We start from the raw sequence: 17,474 nt of genomic DNA, 5'->3' as shown, positions 1-17,474 counted from the left end.
TGAAGGCATTGGTCAAGAAGTAATTGAATGAGTAAAGAAAATATACCAAGCTTATGATATTATATTGAAAGTGCATTGACTCACATTGGCGGAAAAGGACAAGAAAACTAATCAGTATGTAGGAAGAAAGACAGGACGGAAAAATAAAGAGCATCAAACAACAGGTAAATAATACAGAGGTTAAAAACTGGAGTAATTCAATAGAAAAGAAGCAAGTCAGGGCTATGCAGAAACTGAAAAACTCGGATCAAGAAGCAGAAGTTCTATGAGAACTCAAGAGGCAGAGGCCGTCTCTTTGAAGCTATAAATCAGGACGCCTGAGAACGCAACGCTAGAAAAGGAAGTTTATCACAAAGATGAAACTTGTGCTGTGTGCGCTGCATGATGCCCAGAAACAATTGAACATCTGATACTAAAATGAGGCAGTATCCATCCAGATGTCGATGCGGACACAGTCACTCTAGCCGAGGCCCTGGGGTTTAGAGGCCACAATGAAACGTGAATACATTGGCGGCAGAGTTTAGCAGGAGGTGTCAGCACGATTGATGGCTAATTATAGCGGGGCAGGAACACAAGGGCGCTAAATCAAAATTAAGCAAGAGTATTTAAATATATACTGAGTCTAAAATATAAGTCGTTAAAGTTGAAAAGTTGTCTTGATTAGGAAGCATGAAAAATGAGTAGTGGTTTAGCTCTGGTTAACCCTAGATGAATTGCGAAAGCAACAGCGGAAGCTTCTTTTGCCTGCTACATTATTTCCCTATCACGCCCAATCAGTGCAAGGTGCTACATTATTGGGGACACTCAAGTTCATCCTTTAAGGGTATGACACGAGAGCGTAAGCTACCAGACCACATATAAAGTCACGCTTCAAACAAATCATATGGACATGCCTGCGTGTCGTACTATATGCACGACGACGACGAAACCAGAATGCAGTTTAACAATGCAGATATACAAGTCAATCCTGTACGAGAACATTTCATTTTGTGCGGTTCAGGGAAGTGCATATGACACTCCCCGAGCAGCCACAATGGATTCATGTGCTTGAAAGTTTGGTAAAACTGAAAAAGTTTTAACCCGCCGTGTTACGCGAAAGTGTGCTGGCACGTTTTATTGTTTATCGTCTTGTTTTGAATGTCCAAGTCGGCAATAAAGAAAAAAAAAGCCTGCATGTCGTAGGGGTAACGAGAATACAAACAGTTCTGGCAGGCTGATTCTGATATCCCCCTCCTATGTATGAAAGGAGCGACCAGAGTTGACAGCCCCTGCCCGTGGCATAGGGGTAACGTGAATTCAAATGTCATGGTAGGCTGATTTTTTAATGAGGAGACCGTAGCTACGCCTCTTCACGGTGTAGCTGCGGCCACCCAATGTCTCGCTTTGGCTGTCGTAGTATTGCTTTCGCAATAAAAGATAGGTTGAGCATGGTGACAACTATCACCATCCCATTTCAAAGGGGACGCTCTTAACATCCATTCATCGAATGGGTCATCAGAGCACATTGGGATCAGTAATTAAGGAATCTATGAGAACGTAAACACAGCAAGGGATGACAGTGAACCTTGTAGGTATAACTCTATGGCAGAAGCCATTGACGTGCAGTGGCACAGGTCCAATCATTACTATAACTAGGCTGTTTCTTTCTTTATCGATACCACAGATTTCATCATAATAGTATATCACACTATCAGAAAACGCACTTGGACATGGATTCGAGGCAGGAACGCACGATCGGATCGGCGATACAGACTGAGCTTGCTGGCTGGAACATTAGCATGTCAGGTGCTATCACCACCACTCTGTTTGTGTACTATTTTTACCTCTTACTGCGAGGACATGCGGCAAATTCATTGAGCAACCAAAAGTCCTAGCGCGGAATGCATGCATTTGGCCACGACCGTTGCGATGTATACCGGCTTGTTTTCCAGGGCTACTCAGCTATTCCATGCCGTGCAGTCAAGTCACTGCCGTACGCTGAACCTCACTGAAGGCCACCAAAACTTCGCACAGTAGAAGCAGAGTATTTGGCCAAGCATATGTTAGTCTTATCAAGACTCCCAAAATTTATTGTAAAGCGTAGATAATTTCAGCGTGAAAGTCAGAACAACAATCGGCAACTTGTCAATAAACCCAAAAGAGAAAAGATGGCTTCACGGTTTCCGTCTCACCGTGTGCACAAGGAGGGTTGTGAAGTTGGGAAAATTTAGGTGCGTCCTTCGGTAACGTACGTCGCTGCACGCATCCACTCACCTTCCTCCCAGGGAAGCGTGGTTTTTGCGTATCGTAGGTGATGCTGTCTTGACTGGTCCGAGAGAGAGAGTGGACTTTATTTACACCGACACCTGCTAACAAGTTGTCACTGACTGTGCCGCATTTCCTTGCCATGACTAGCAGCTGCACTGCTCTTTCAGTGAGTGCTAGAGGGAAGAGTAGTGGTATAAAGCATGAACACCCTGCACACCAGCTCTATACAGAACCCTCTATTAGAAGCGCTGGTTTTAGTGCTTGCATGCTCTGTGTAGAAGTTGCCAAGTCAGGTGTAATGGGATGCAAGTTGCAGTGCCACGTATGAAGAGGTCCCTACAGTGCGGACATTTCTTGGCATAGGAACCGCAGAAGAATGCTGTGATCAGGTCATGATGCAAACATGATCATACATGACGCTTCTTTATAGCTGGTGCATTGACCCTCTGTCACAAAGGAAACTTCCCTACTACGTCAGCTTTGCCACAAAATTGACACTGTTTTGCAAAAAAAAAAAATGATTATGAGGAACTGATAAATGACAGGAAAAAAGTGGTTCCACATTGCTGAACCTCAATATCGACAGCATAGAACAATTTTAATCCAAATTAGCCAAAGCCAAATTTGGAGGTCACCATTGTGTTCAGAAAAGTAAAATTAAGGTGGACATTGGCTTCGGCCCAAATCGACAATGATCAAAGCTTGGAGGTAGCCTGGAACAAATTTCAGGGTTGCCCAGGCCAAATTTGGAGGTGACAGTGTTCGAAGCAGCAGATTTAGGCTAGACATCGATTTTGGACCAAATCAGCCAAGGTGAAATTTTGGGTGTGGCCCAGGCTAAATTCAGGGGTCATCATAGATTTCTCCATAGCCGCATTAAAGACAGGTCATTGATATTTTGTACACATGGTGATGCACCCAGGGAGGCACCCCTGGCACGGTGATTTCGTGTGTGACTAGCAACTGCATTCCTTCATTACAGGTCAAATCCCGGCATCATTTCACCTTCAGGAATGATAGCAGGAGAGCTGACGCTTTCAAGATGACTGAATTACCATAAAATTATGGTTTAGGAAAGTAATCAATTAAGTAGTATAAGAAATGTGATGGATTACAAGTAATCACTTACTTGCAATGCTTTATGTGTCATGCTCTAATTCGGATAATTTAGTCAACTATGAAGAAAACAAAAGGCAAGCTTTGAAAGCATGGATAAAAGTGCACTTGTTTATTGGCAACCATGAAAGCGGGGAAGGCAAACTCATGGCCAGATTTTCCATGCTGCAAAGAGAAGAAATAGCCCGGATTATTCCAATGATTCAAAGAAAAAAATGCCACACACCCCACACCACAAGTAAAACCTGTGTGAATGAAGCAAACAGTTCCCGACACTAAGGGAAGCTTGGGGGAATTTTTTTCTCTTGAGGTATGCAACCTTCTAATCTCATTTTTTCTTTGGGGGTGGAGGGAGAATAAAATGTTTTTATAATTCTTACTTTCTAAACATCCCATCACCTCACCATAGAAATAATTTTACTGCTGGCTCAGCTTGGTGCTGGCAGCCAGTTACAGAGCCATTCCCCTCACATTTTAAACCTGAACTAGGTGGCTTCTATCTCTAAAACCTGGCAAATTTATTTTACCCTAGTAGATGGTTTTATAATACTACTTCATTATTCATAACTTTTCAGTGTTGTCGGCTATCCTTCAGCTTAAGAAGGTGAACTGTTGTATGTGAATGGCCAGAATGAACAACGTGGACCGACAGTACATCGAACTTCTAGAGTTGAGAGCTGCCCATTCAACTGCTACCTGCAGGTGCTATCAATCATGGCATCAGTTAACTTGGGGAGAAATAGCCAGACATCAGAGTTGAAAGCGGGGACCTGTCGTGAAAGGAGGAAGCATCGCAATTGCACTGCTGCAAAGGCTGTTCTAAAAAAATGAAGTGAGAACTATGTGTCACAAGCTGCCTCACATACAGAGCGGAAGTTACGAGATCTCCCCATTCCTCCGAGCATGCTTCTACATGAATCTCGTCCCTGACAATAGGCCTCAGTGAAAACAGCTGAGAGTATAAAAAGGCAGAGCGCAGCACGACCGCGGCAGTGCACTCTGTGGGAAGATTGTCTTCCGGGCCTCTCTCGCGGCCGCTCGCTCTCGGAAAAATTCTTTTGTTTCTCATTGAGCCTGCAATCAATTCATCATTCTTCTCATCTGTACAGCCACTGTTACTGATCAACTCTGCGACTTAGACGCCTCATCTAACAAGAAAGCCGTGAGAATTCCCTTTTGCCACAGACTGTAGGTTAATAGAATATTGTTTTCGCCTTTGTTTAACATTGATCTGACTTAGTATTTTATGCTTTTCCCCTCTTGTCATTTACAAACTCTTCTTTTACTACTATCGTGACGTGCCATTCTTTTTGTTATTATTATTATTATGCAGTGTAATTTGGAGTATTAGCTATAAATATCCAATTGTTTATAAAAAAAAGGAAATGACTTTCTTGGACTTATTCCGCAATCACATACCGACACACATACTTCACGGGTTGACCGGACTAACCTTTAACTGTGTTCTCAAGAGGGACGACGGGTAGCTGGAAAGGGGATCCTGCGCCTCTGTTGACCATAAAGGTGGGGGTTTGTGACACTATGCAAAAGTTTTGTGCTTGGATTATCTATGATGAAAGACAATGCAAGCAGAGTGCAAATTAGTGCTCCAACAGGTTCCTAGGAAGACAGAGTATGTAAGTTTGCTGTACGATGCTGTAGCGCTAATGAAAGCACTAGAAATAATCTGCATATTCTGAGCCAGCCTAGCACAGAATGAGGCTACTAGGAGCTTGCATTACCAATGACCGCCAATGAATACAGAACAATTCTAGTCATCAAATTGATAGGAGAGAATTGTGAGAAAAAGAAAAAGGCCAGCACAGAAAAAAGAAAATGTAACTGCTTCTGACAAGGAGAGTCAAGAGCAGCTATGCATATCAATGAACTGAAGCAAATGTCCTGACAGCACAACTTACTTTTGGACACTCGGCTGCTAAGCCCTGATCCTTTGCGGAAGGTGCCCAGAAAACTATGGGATGTGCCCTGAAAGGTGCCATAACTTCGACAGAAACGTTGCATGGCCTAAGAACAGCGGTTCCTTCCACACTGGCCTCTATAACCCTGTCCTGAATTTCCAGCTTTCATCTGCTCAATTGACTTCCCCTCACCAGTTAACCTGAGTGACCATTTTTGCATTAAACACCCTGCCATGATCCCTGTTCTTGTCAGTGTCAGTAGTTTGCATTTGCTCCCCAACCCGCTCTGCTCACTTTCTGCCTCTTAATGCTATACCTACAATTTTCTTATACACAGCTCGCTCTTATCAGCAGGTCACCTTCTTATCCACAGAAACAGTGGTGATAAGCCGTTATTGATCCAAGAGTACCTGCCAAATGTGCTCCACACCATTCTCTTAGCTACTTCTCTTTCCCCCAGAGTCTGGACGTCCACCATCAAAGCTTTACCCCTATCTATCAATGATCAAGAGTAGGAAGAGACCAGGATACACAAAGAACAGCCTCGCAAGGCTTGAGTGGTCACTACCGACTTGAAGTAGCACGTTAAGAACAAGAAATAAGACCATTATAAAAACACCCCATTCAAAGTGCCCAAATACAACAAGGAATGTAACCTCTGGAGGATTTTATGCAAATCTTCAAGAGGTTAGTAACTGAGTTTATCACTTTTCTCCACACTTCGTTCACAGGAGTTTTTGTGATTACTGTGATTAAATGCAACATTGGCCACTGGATAGCAGCGAACACCTGCAGACCTCTTAGTGAGCAGCCAAATAGGCCGATAGGGCCGCTGTCTTCAGTGAAGTGGTTTGGTTTATGGAGTTTAACGTCCCAAAGTGACTCAGGCTATGAGAAAGTGGACGGCTCCAAAAATTTCGACCACCTGGGGTTCTTTAACATGCACTGGCATCACACAAGACATGGGCGCCTTGCGTTTTGCCTCCATCGAAAAGCGGCTGGGATTCAAAGTCAAGCGCCCTAACCGCTGCACCACAGCGGAGAGGTTTCAGTGGTCATATGTTGTTTCTTAGCTGCGTACGAACCAGTCTTTGCCTGCTGCCTGTGTATTCAGAGCCACAGAACCACCCATTGTGCTCACCACAGTGCATCATTTGGTTAATAAGGTGGCCCCTCCTTACGGCACGCTTATTTTCAGTGCAGCTATCGACGACAGAGCAAACCACACTCACTTTTCTTATACAGCATGGCACAGCAGCGTACTATATCAATATCTAATATTTCCACCTTATTCTAGAGCCCACAGAAAAGCTGGATGGGACAGCACCACAGCTGTGTCCTTTTCGACGCATCACACTTTCTGTGAAGGACGATGCTGTTAGCTCACATTTTCTCAACAGTTCTTGGTACAAGAACTCTACGAGGATAACTGGCCCCATGAAGTATGCGTACCTGTTCTAGAAATGGAGTGCGAATGGGAAAGATTGACACAAAAAAGAGAAGAGGAAAAGATGTGGCGCAGCAAGAGCGCCCTTAGCAGTTCCACAAGTAGCCATCGTGTGATGAAGGACGTTTTAAAGCCGTTACTCATCGCAATTCTCAAGGCCAAAAAATGGTTACCGGTGGCGACCTCTGGAGAGCCAAGTCCAGGTGCCACCCACCGAATGTGGTGAGATCCAGCGGTGGTGCGGCAGCAAGCAGGCTCAGATGACGTCGGCCGGAACGTGGATGCAGGTGTGCCCCACCGGCCACTCGGGGGCGCCCCGCTGCAGGTGGCTGTTGGCCACCAGCTGAAACAGCCCTCATCTCAGCTTCATGCACATCACGCTCAAGAAAATGGGGCAAACAGTTCACACTGTGCAACGCGCACTGCACTGAGCATGTGCTTGAAACAGTCAGATCTCATCTGGTCCAAACATGTAAGGTCGATATTTGTTTACTGCTGAGGATATTAAGAAACTTCAGCTAATACAAAAGAAAAAGTTGGGGGCGCTTACGCATCCCTGTACTGATTTGATAGCACTGCCATGCAGACATTACCAGGGGAGGAAGCAGGCTCAAGCATTTTGGAGCAGCTCAGGGAGCAGTAATAAAAGCCATTTTGGAGCAGCTTTCGTGCATTAAAATGAGAGTTTTGAGCACATTTCTAGACTCAAAACGCATTTTATAATGGCATTTCTGCCTCCTGACATAAAAAATATCCCATCTGATTACTTTTTATTCAACGTTTAATGCTTTACTGAGAATGCACGCATCTCTAACAAGATAAGAAACAGCCAAAACATGCACAGATTCTTAAACTAACACAACCAAAGTAAAACTTTGGAACAAGCTAGAACAAATGAAATGTTTGCTTTTACACTTAATAACTGAACATTGTGTTTAATTTTAAACCAGCCAGAAGACAACATAGAGGAGAGAAGCAAAAAAGACGAGGCTGGCACGATTACCAACTAGCCCAGTCAACACCCTTGTTATTTCATCAAGTTTAACTAAAAGCTTTTTCCTATTTTGACTTGACAGAGAGAGGGAGCCAACTTTGATGTGCTCAAGTACCCTCACTAGTTTGGCATTCACATCGATGAGCAGCACATTTCCACTCCCTATCTTGTGCATGTGCTTTTTGGTCCTATGCCTGTACTGATAAATTTCTGGGCACTCGTCAGTAGTGCCTTCAGGGAGGGTAGTCGGCATTCATAGATAGCCTCTTCCCCTTTCAGACTCCTTGCTTGATGGCCTTGTGACAGTGGCTTGAGCTACGCTGGGGCTTCCTTAATTTTAACATTCTGGCAATAAGCACTCTTTGGCTTTCCAACACTCCTGAGAACATTGTTATTGACTGGCACCTAAGTGGCACCTAAGTGGCACCACTCCCACAGCAGTTCAAGTATGCTTTTTTCTCGCATAGACACGAGAGGCTCAATGATCAAGTACCTGCTTGTTTTCACAGCAGAACCATTAGAACAACTCATGTAGTCCTTTGCAGCCAGACAAGTTTCCTAACAGCTCGTGGTAGCCGAGAGAAAGTGCTATGTCATAAACACAGAGCATGTCTTTGGTAATCGATTCCCTCCAATCACTTCATTTGAAATTTACTCGTGAACAAACATTTATTAGGCTCCATGCTCTTCTAGTTTATGCAAATGCATTAGGCTCAGCAAGATACCGTTGCCACGAGCATGTTGCAATCATGTTTACTAAGGCGGCCCATATACCATGTATGCACAATTCACAACATGCCATCACCAAGCTGTGCTCCTCACCGTTGTCTAATTGCATCGAATCAATTTTTTCGTGGGCAATATCATTATTGATTCATCGAGCGGCAAAACTGCGTTTCACTAAATTTGATGGCAAAATATTGATGCAGCCCATATGGAGCAGTTTTAGAGCAACATTGCGTTTTGGAGCAACATTGCGTTTTGGAGCAGGTTGGAGGAAATGGAGCAGCGTTTCCACCCCTGCATTACATTTTTAAATAATGGCCTCAATTAGTAGTCCTAATTAGTATAGGAAAGTAGAAAGTAAGTAGGAGCACTACCCATTTACCATTTATCCACTTTCTCGTTTCCGTAGGAGAATTTTTCTTCGCTAGGAGTAAACTACAACAGTGGTTGAATGATGTCACAATCTGCTCATTACCACTGCGCTTAAAACAATCGGGAATTTATTTGCGACACTCCAACTTCAGCTGAATGTGCATTCTAATTGTGGTGTTCTTTAGTCTCATGTTTAAGAGTGATGTGTGCGGTGTGTTACGGTTTTGGTAAACCAACAGCCCACCACCAGAGCTCCGGGCAGCAGTGCATCAGCCAAGAGCACAGCTTCCTCTCCTGTAAACATAGCCGCGGAACGACCATACCAGACGCACGTAACACTAACCATAACACTAGCATGTTAAAAATTGTAACTTGAGGGGCTCAATGTTCCAAAGTGACACAAGGGCTCTGATAAACACTTGGGTGGGATACTTCGGATCATAGTTTAGACTGCCTGGCGTACTTTGGGCAACACAACGAACAGGTGCATTTTGCCTTGACCAAACCAAGGGACTTGCAATTCGCTTAATAGTTAATCAGGAACTTATTTACTGATGCACTCAAAATTTTTGTTTCCAAAGATCAGAAACACTTGTGGATGAACTGTGGGCATTTCATGTAAAAACTGGCAACAAATGACTGCACCGTGTTGGAGATTCTATCAGATTTCAAACCATGTGACCAGTAACATGCTCTCAGAAACAGTTTCACATATATATATGCGATGAGCAAGCCATTCAAAGACCGCATTGGCGCTTTTAACAATGAACGAGCCCAGTAGGAAAACCCAAAGATACTGACTGGGTGGCTGAAGAGAGCATCTTTGAGCTAAGTTGCATAATAGGTTAAAAATGCCTGGTATGGACTGCCAACTGACTTGGTCTTTGTGGCATTTTCCACGTGCTGCATCTAGACGCCGCTCCCGACGGCCAGGACCAGAAGTGGCTCATAAGATGACAATGACCATGACTGTGTCCTTCTCGTGAGCGAAAACGAATCGAAAGAAGTGCTTTGCGTGCGAAAACTTCTCTCTCAACGACTCCGTCTTCTGAAAAATTACTGGCGAGCTATGATCACAGCACAAGCTAGTGTCAAACGTTTTTTTGCTAAGGAGGTTTTGCAAGCTGAGGGGATGAAGGGGGGGAGGGAGGGGGGGGCGGTGTTGACTCAATCTAAATTGACTTATAATCGACAATATGTTACATTGCAGAAGCTGCCAATTTGGGCTTTTACTTCAAGGGCAAGATGAGAATCAGTTTAATTTAGATTTAGCTGCTTTACATCCCAAATGACTCAGGATATGAAAGACGCCACAGTGGGGGGCACTGGAAATTTTGACCACCTGGGGTTCTTCAATGCGCACTGACATTGCACAGCACACGGGTTCCTTGCTTTTTGCCTCCATCAAAACACTTCCATCGAAAAGCGGCTGCCGCGGCCGGGATTCGATCCCGTATCCTTCGGCACAGTAGTCGAGTGCCCTAACCACTACACCCCTGTGGTGGGGTGAGATGGGAATCAAACCTTCAAGGTGTGCAGCGAGAAAGACGGACTGCCCCAAGGCCATGCAGGCACATCCGTACGACTTCACTGAAGTGGGGCGTTATATACCTACATTGGGTGGCCTTTCACATAGTGTGGTAAGTACCTTGCAACTGTGTGCCAATGAACTTGTCTGAGATAATAGTGACACAAATTAAAGGTTTAGTGATTACGCAACTAGCAAAGTACATGTACACCAACGAGGATATGCAAGAGTACCTGCAAATGGATGCCATTAACGCCATCGCATTATGCCTTTAAGGGGGAGCTTAAGTTCCCATCAATTTCTGTTGCCTGCTTTCCCTTCTACTGTAATTTGCAGTGTACAGCGTAGAACTGGCGTATAGCTCATGCAGCTCAAAAGCCGATGTGAAAATACAAAAAAATTACTCTTGCTACATATGAGCACTTGACATATCGAATCACACTGAGCATTCTACGCTGTAATGGGCGATATTAAAAGAAATACTGTAGAGCCAGCAAGGCCCCAAACTACAACTACCAAGCGTGCCTAGCCTGCATGCTATACGCCTGACAGAATGCACTGTACACCTTTGTCCTGTGTGCGTGTACGTGTGCACGGCACGAAGGATGCAGAAGCTTAATGAAGAAAAGTACAATGTGGTCAGTATATGCTCGCCACCATGCCAGTACTGAGCCATAGCATAAAATTATGCTGGCTGGCTCCCTGAAGGAAAAAATAAGCCCCCCTATTGCACCGTTTTATTCTTAAAAATTGGTTTCCTTCTAACACAGTCAACTTGTTGCCTGATAAAACTTCTGACGTAGAGTTTAGTGTGCAGGAACTAAAGATAATGCTGCCCGCCTTGACACAGACACAGCTAGAGGCAATCAAATTCACAAATGAGTATCGTTTCAGTTAGAAATAAGCAAGAAAACAGCAGGGCAAGCAGAAAATTGTAACCGATTTAGCTAAGCTGACAAATGCAATGTGTATGGCCTCTTCCTGTGATCAGCAAACAAATGCAGGGAAAATAAGGGGCTTCACTGTAAGGTATATAAGATAAATATGGATAAGAAAGGAGCCAGCAGAAACTGGCACAAAGTTGGTCAGTTTGTAGGGTTTAACGTCCCAAAGCGACTGCGACTCGGGCTATGAGAGAGGCCATAGTGGAGGGCTCCGGAAATTTAGACCACCTGGGCCGGCTTGCACGATAAAGTCCGAGCTAAGTACAGACTTAATGGTGTCTTTAGAAAGACCAAGCTTATTTAAGACGGCTCGTGTTCCGAACGTCGAACGCTTCAGGGTCATGTTCACCACAGTGGCTTCCCAGAACGGCCTCAGCAACCACTTGGGGCATTTTTCCTCGTAACACAACCTTATGCCGCAAAAAGCAATGGCACGGATTGTACACAACGCAAAATTGACGGAATGTGTACATCTTAAAGCAGGGACAGTGCCAGCGCATCCCTGTATTTCCCTAATTTCTCTACTTGGACACCTTGCGTCCTTGTGTCTTAACCAAGACAGCACTAGAGTCGTAATCATACAAGCGACTTATTCAAGTCAGGACTGAAGCCCAGTCTTTACTCCAGTCTTAAGCCGCCATGCTAGTGGCCTATTCTTTAGTCTCCAGTTAAGTCTGGACTTAGCTAAGACAGTCTTAAGATTGTTTTGTGCAAGCAGGCCCTGGTGTTTTTTAACGTGCACTGCCATTGCACAAAGCATAAAGATTTTTTGTTGCTGTTGTTGATCAACATTAAGTAATACTGTAATCATGGAAGTAACTGGTTAGAAAGTAAAAGGAAAAAGAAAAACCACATGTCCTCGGCGGGATCCGAACCCGCAACCACTGAATTGTGGTTATTTATCATGACACAGCGACACTGAATTAGAATTTAGATATTTTCCTTGGTATTACGTGCTTTCCTGCTCTTATCTGCTCTGCATTTTCACTCATCCTTTGCCGCTTTTTTCTTACTTCATCAACTGAACTTTGTAGAGCGAACTGCACAGCAATTTTATTTTTCACTTTCCTGTCATTTTCACATTTAATGCATCATTCTGATTCGTTATTATACACTGCCAATTTCACAATCTCTGTCGAGGAGGGCGGCTGCAATCAACCCCTTGCCTCCTCCTCCTCTCCCATACAGAAGGAAGGATTTCCCTCTTTCCACTTTGAGGCAGATGGAGCTTCCATGTCACAATGTCCCAACAGCAGCAGGCGTCAAGTGAAATGCCAACACCACCTTTTTTTTTTTTCATCGCACTGAGTCAGGTGCCTCCTCGAAGTAGAGCCCCTTTCTCTTTTTTTTCACTACTGATCTCTCTGCCCTAACCGCAATTTGATGCAGTAAATCTGGAGGTTTCAATTGCTAGCTCTATTTACTGGTACCACGGTTTTCTGTCATCTGCTATTAGTTGTTAATTATTATAAATTAGCTAATTAATCTAAGCAGGTGGTACATTATCTGATTCGGATCAATTATTAATGGGGGTGTTCAAATGTTATAAATTTCAAATATGAATCGAACATGCTTGTTATTCAATTCATAGTCAAGCTGAAGAACTATCTAAAATTTTCTGAATATTCAAAAATGACTAATTCACTGCAGCTTCAAGGCACTCTGCGCTTCATCGTAATGCTTGACTGCGTGGACTATGCGGTGAGGCATCCTGAAAATGTGATGGGGACATGTTGTGAAAAGGATAGCACAGTTTGGTTCTACTTGGTTTATCTCAAGGCAGACCAGCGCAAGCTAGACAAGGTTGAGAAAGGGAAGACAAGACTCGTACGGCGCTGTACTTACCGCTGAAGATTTATTTTCCAGACATTTTAGTATGTAAATATACCGCAGCACCAGCAACACAGGGAGAGCAAGATAGCTCGACAAGCAATCATCGGCACCAAAAATCACACAGGAAGAGTCAAGACCATTCAGCTCCTGATAAGAAGAGCAGATCTTTTTCTATAGGGGCCATGGAGAGAGTACTAACAGAATATTCTTTAAGATCCGCGACGTTTACGACTTCAATGAATTCCCGCGCAATTTTGTCATCGCACCTGCACAGCACGCTCGTGTTGCTTAACTCGAAGGTGCATTCACAACCACAGTAGTGAATGGCCCAGATGGCCTGAGATTCGCTGTGTCACATTTTGTGCTCGGACAATCTATTATTAAGGCATCTGCCGGTCTGGCCTACGCATGCATGGCCACAAGACAACGGGATCGAATACATGACGCTCTCAGCACAGGAAACGAATCGGTCATGGTGATTTATGGTGGTCAGACATGCCTTCAACCCATTTGATTAAGCGCTTGAACAGATTTGACAAGTGATTCAGAGATGAAAATCGAATGCCTATTCCAACTCATCTTCGTATTTTTCTTGAGTAATGTGAAATCCCCTGAATGTAGGGACTGATCACAATCTCATCCTTATTGCTTATTTTTCTTTTTTGTTGTCAACAAGGCCTCAGCCGCTGAGGATAAGAGCGTCAGCGGATGTCCAGCCTGCACTAGTCAGTGTGTCCGGTTTAAAAATACATCTTCGAGCTTATGGTTGCAGGATTTTTTTAAGTGCATTGCTAAAGCTTGAATTGATGCTGCTGCACTTAAGCAGCTCTTTGAGTGCGCTAAGTCAGGAGCTAGAAGAGGTTTGTTGGTCCGAGGCTGAAAGGCCGCACACGCATGATTGTGGTTAAGATATAGCCCTAATTCTAAATACTGTATGAAGCCATTAGTTGGCAGTTTGTATGTGACAACCAAAGGGCTCATGGTTTGCCTCGTCTTCCCTTTCTTGTCCTTGTCTAGCTTGCACTGTTCTGTCTTGTTGTGAAAAGGGACCACTGCTACTTCATTGCCCTGTGGAAAGGGTAGTGAAGGCCTTCCCAAGTGTGTGAACAAAAATAAGAAAAAGCATCGCGTCAGTCTCACTTAGGGTGGTTTATGGGGTTTAGCGTCCCAAAGTAACTCAACGTTTCCTGTGCTGAGAGCATCATGTATTCGATCCCATTGTCTTGTGGCCATGCATGCGTAGGCCCCAGTGCAGGGCTCCAAAAAAATTGCCCCCACCTGAGGTTCTTAACGTTCACTGGCCTCGCATAGCACATGGGTGCCTCGCCTTTTGCCTCCATTGAGAAGTGGCAGTCGCAGTCGGTCGTCCTCACTTACGGTTTCATCTCAAACGCAAACAACCACAGTACAGGTGTTCCATCAGATGAACTACTGTGATGCAAATGGTTCTCGGTGATGTTTTCCAGCCCAGTCAATAACTTGAGGCTTTGGTTAATGCAAACATTTTTTTCTAGTTCCTCAAAGGCGGAATTGACGAAACTGTATTCAGCAGTGATATGACAGCTCCACGCAGTTTCATGCAAGTCCTTCCAATACAATGGACCACTAGAGGGAACCCAAGCTGACGCTTTGTTGCACGACGACAGCGCCACGCATCTCCTGGAGGCGAACAGTCACGGCTACTGGTTAGACGGCACAGGTAGCAGTAGAACCACGCCCGAGTACGCGCCTTTCAGTCCGAGCAGGGAGTAGGAACGGGAGAGGCACCAGGCACACACGCTCAGTGGATGCCTTTGTCCGGACAGTCAGATTTTATTCACTAGGTTTAAGGTTCAGGAATGCTAGTTTCCTTGCCTGTTACGGAGGATGAGGTGAGAGGTGAACTGTTTAATGGTTAATTTAAATGACTAATATGAAGTATGCGGCCTATGCAACATGATTGCTTGCTTCCAAAGAGCACTTTGCATCCAATCGTGTATATTGCCACTGCTGACCGCCTGCTTTATAGAGCGCAAGTTATCAATGAGCTTTTTAACCTTAGTCAAGCTTGCTTTATGGAAAATAAATGTCAAGCAAGCAGATTATTTCGAAAACGTGCCGCAGCTGGTACATTGCGGCGTGCCATGGATGCAGTGTGAGACCTCTGCAGGTGCATGGAAGGGAGTGTAAATGCAAAGTGCAAGGAGGACGTATGGCCCCCGTATTCCCAGTTTCCATTTTTCTGCCCAAGACAGTGCTCGCCATCAAGAGCAGCAGTGCCACCGTGCGATGCTTTGGAGCTTATACAAAATTCTGCTCAAAATTTAATATTAAATTTTTCAGTAAGGCGCACACTTCTATGCAATTTTAGTCTGTTAGTAAATATATGCATTTTCAAATAAACAAGATGAACAATGTATGCTATCTTTAAATTTTTTAAAAAGTCAATATTCAAAGGCACTTTTTTGCATATTCAAATTTGACTCATATTAGAAAATCTTGATATTCTTACACCCCTAATTATAACCAAGCAGGTAAACATTCTTCTCGTGCAACCGAGGTGCACTCTAGGAATTTGTTTTAAAACCTCAGTGCACTACACAATGACTTGGTTTGTTTCGAAAATAGAGAATTTTGAACACGCCCATAGTGTTTTGCAGCCTCTCCTACATGCCAGGGGTAATACAAAAAAATATCTCCTCCGAATCAAAAAGAAAAAATACCCGTTTTCAATATTCTAGTCAATCGCTTCGCAGATATGAACTAACCAGCTCGAGTTTTGACGCCAGTAAAGGGGTAATGTTCATTTAGCAGAAGATAAATTTGCACATTCCATAACTGTTATAGAGATCGTGCACAAACGCAGCAACGAAAGCAAAACACACAGGTAGGGCGAATTCCAACAAACAAAATAGTACTGCTTTTCTGTAATGATTATGTCCAACCAACTACTACTGTTTTAGCATGTGTGCCAACCATTCTCACCTCGTTTATGAAGAGCGCCAGGCTGTGGTAGTACCCCCGGCACTCCCAGGTCTCATTGTGCGTGCCAGACTCGAACGTCACCAGCCGCTTCATGGGGCTCGCACAGCTCTACACGCACACATTCGGAGGTTTAGTTTCTGATGCAAGTTCCGTGTCAAATGTGCAACTAACAAAATTGTCACCTTACGGAGCCAGAAAATGCAGTATACTTGTTTGCCACTACACTAACTAGGGCCCACAGCAACCAGCATAGCCAGGTAATTAGACAAGAAACAGTCAGTGCACACGCAAGAACAAATAATGTTATTTCTCTGGTTAAGTTAAAAACATAGCAGGGGCATTATTTGTGCGCATCGAGAAGAACTGGAGAGGAACTTAAACTCTGCCGTTAAGGTATTTATGCGACAGTGTTAATCGCTGCCATCTGGGACATCCTCTTGCGGGTCCTAGTTCACATATAAATCAGAGCCAGGCTATGGCACCTGCCAATTGCCACCTGCCAGAACAATAGTCCTGAGCAGTGGGAGGACCTTCTAGCCAACTCGGACGCACAACATCAACTCATGCGGGTGCAGCAGGCCAGAGCCGCTGCTGAGGCCAACGGACTCCTGGAAGAGCACTGCCGATTACTGCTCTTTCCTAACCCAAATTTTCCCCAATAAAGTTTATCAACCAATAAATACTTCTAATTTTTCGCCAACAACACTAGTGATAACACTGCGATGACAAGGCAGGATTCTCTACAGAGTTAACACTGTCACATGAAAATGTTTGTGACAAAGAAAACGAAGCGCGCCCTTGCGACCACAGAAAAAAGCCTGCCCGTGAAAGTTTGGAGCTGGCGGCGACCACTTAAATACAGGACCCATAGCCTTCCCCCAATAAGAAGCAAGCTGCCTGCAAGCGACGAAAAAGATGTTCCTGGTTGACACCTTCCACGAGCTGAGCGGCTTCCATTTGCCCGCAAGACCCATTTTTACATCGCATTATGTTGCACGGTAGAGTTTACTGTAAGTGTCGCACATCTGCCGAGAACAGACAGCACAGATGTGGCGCCATGCCCACAATCATTGTTCTCAAGGATACAAAAACCCTCCGAACTCCACCTCTCACCTGCCCGGCCATTTCCGAGTGTTTAAATAAAAAGAAAAACCATTTTAGGTCAAAAGCATCTAACATAAAAGCTCCCACTAACCCATATCAGATGGTAAACAATTTGTGTGCTGCTTATTCAAGGCCTGTGTCTCACACTAATCACCAAATGATAAACACTTTTAGACAGCAAAGAAGACAGGATGAAAAGCTCCAAAACTTCACAAGAGGTGCTGCTCCCCTTTCCAGCCCGCCATTTAGACAGGCACACTTCCCAGTCGCACATTCACAA

General features: G+C 44.3%; 1 protein-coding gene across 2 annotated transcripts in view; it reads right to left on the bottom strand.

The window, feature by feature from the left end:
* Positions 1–3,460: 3,460 nt before the first annotated feature.
* Positions 3,461–17,474, bottom strand: part of Bem46 (abhydrolase domain containing 13-like protein Bem46) — a 35,108-nt gene continuing 21,094 nt past the window's right edge. Inside the window, exons 6-8 of one of the 2 annotated variants that reach the window (XR_014705410.1) lie at positions 16,091–16,198; positions 6,903–7,072; positions 3,461–3,528 (exon numbers count right to left, since the gene is read on the bottom strand). Coding sequence is in view for 1 of the 2 variants with exons in the window: in XM_084595944.1 (XP_084452070.1) it covers positions 6,986–7,072; positions 16,091–16,198 (195 nt within the window). In the remaining variant the exon portion in view is untranslated. The remainder of the gene's footprint in view (positions 3,529–6,902; positions 7,073–16,090; positions 16,199–17,474) is intronic. The other variant, XM_084595944.1, reaches the window with a different exon arrangement.

The sequence above is a fragment of the Amblyomma maculatum genome, chromosome 1 (genome assembly GCF_055883805.1).
Source record: "Amblyomma maculatum isolate TAMU_Amacu chromosome 1, ASM5588380v1, whole genome shotgun sequence".
Classification (NCBI taxonomy): domain Eukaryota; kingdom Metazoa; phylum Arthropoda; class Arachnida; order Ixodida; family Ixodidae; genus Amblyomma; species Amblyomma maculatum.
Note: the sequence above shows the minus strand (reverse complement) of the source record. Positions and strands in the feature narration are given on the sequence as shown.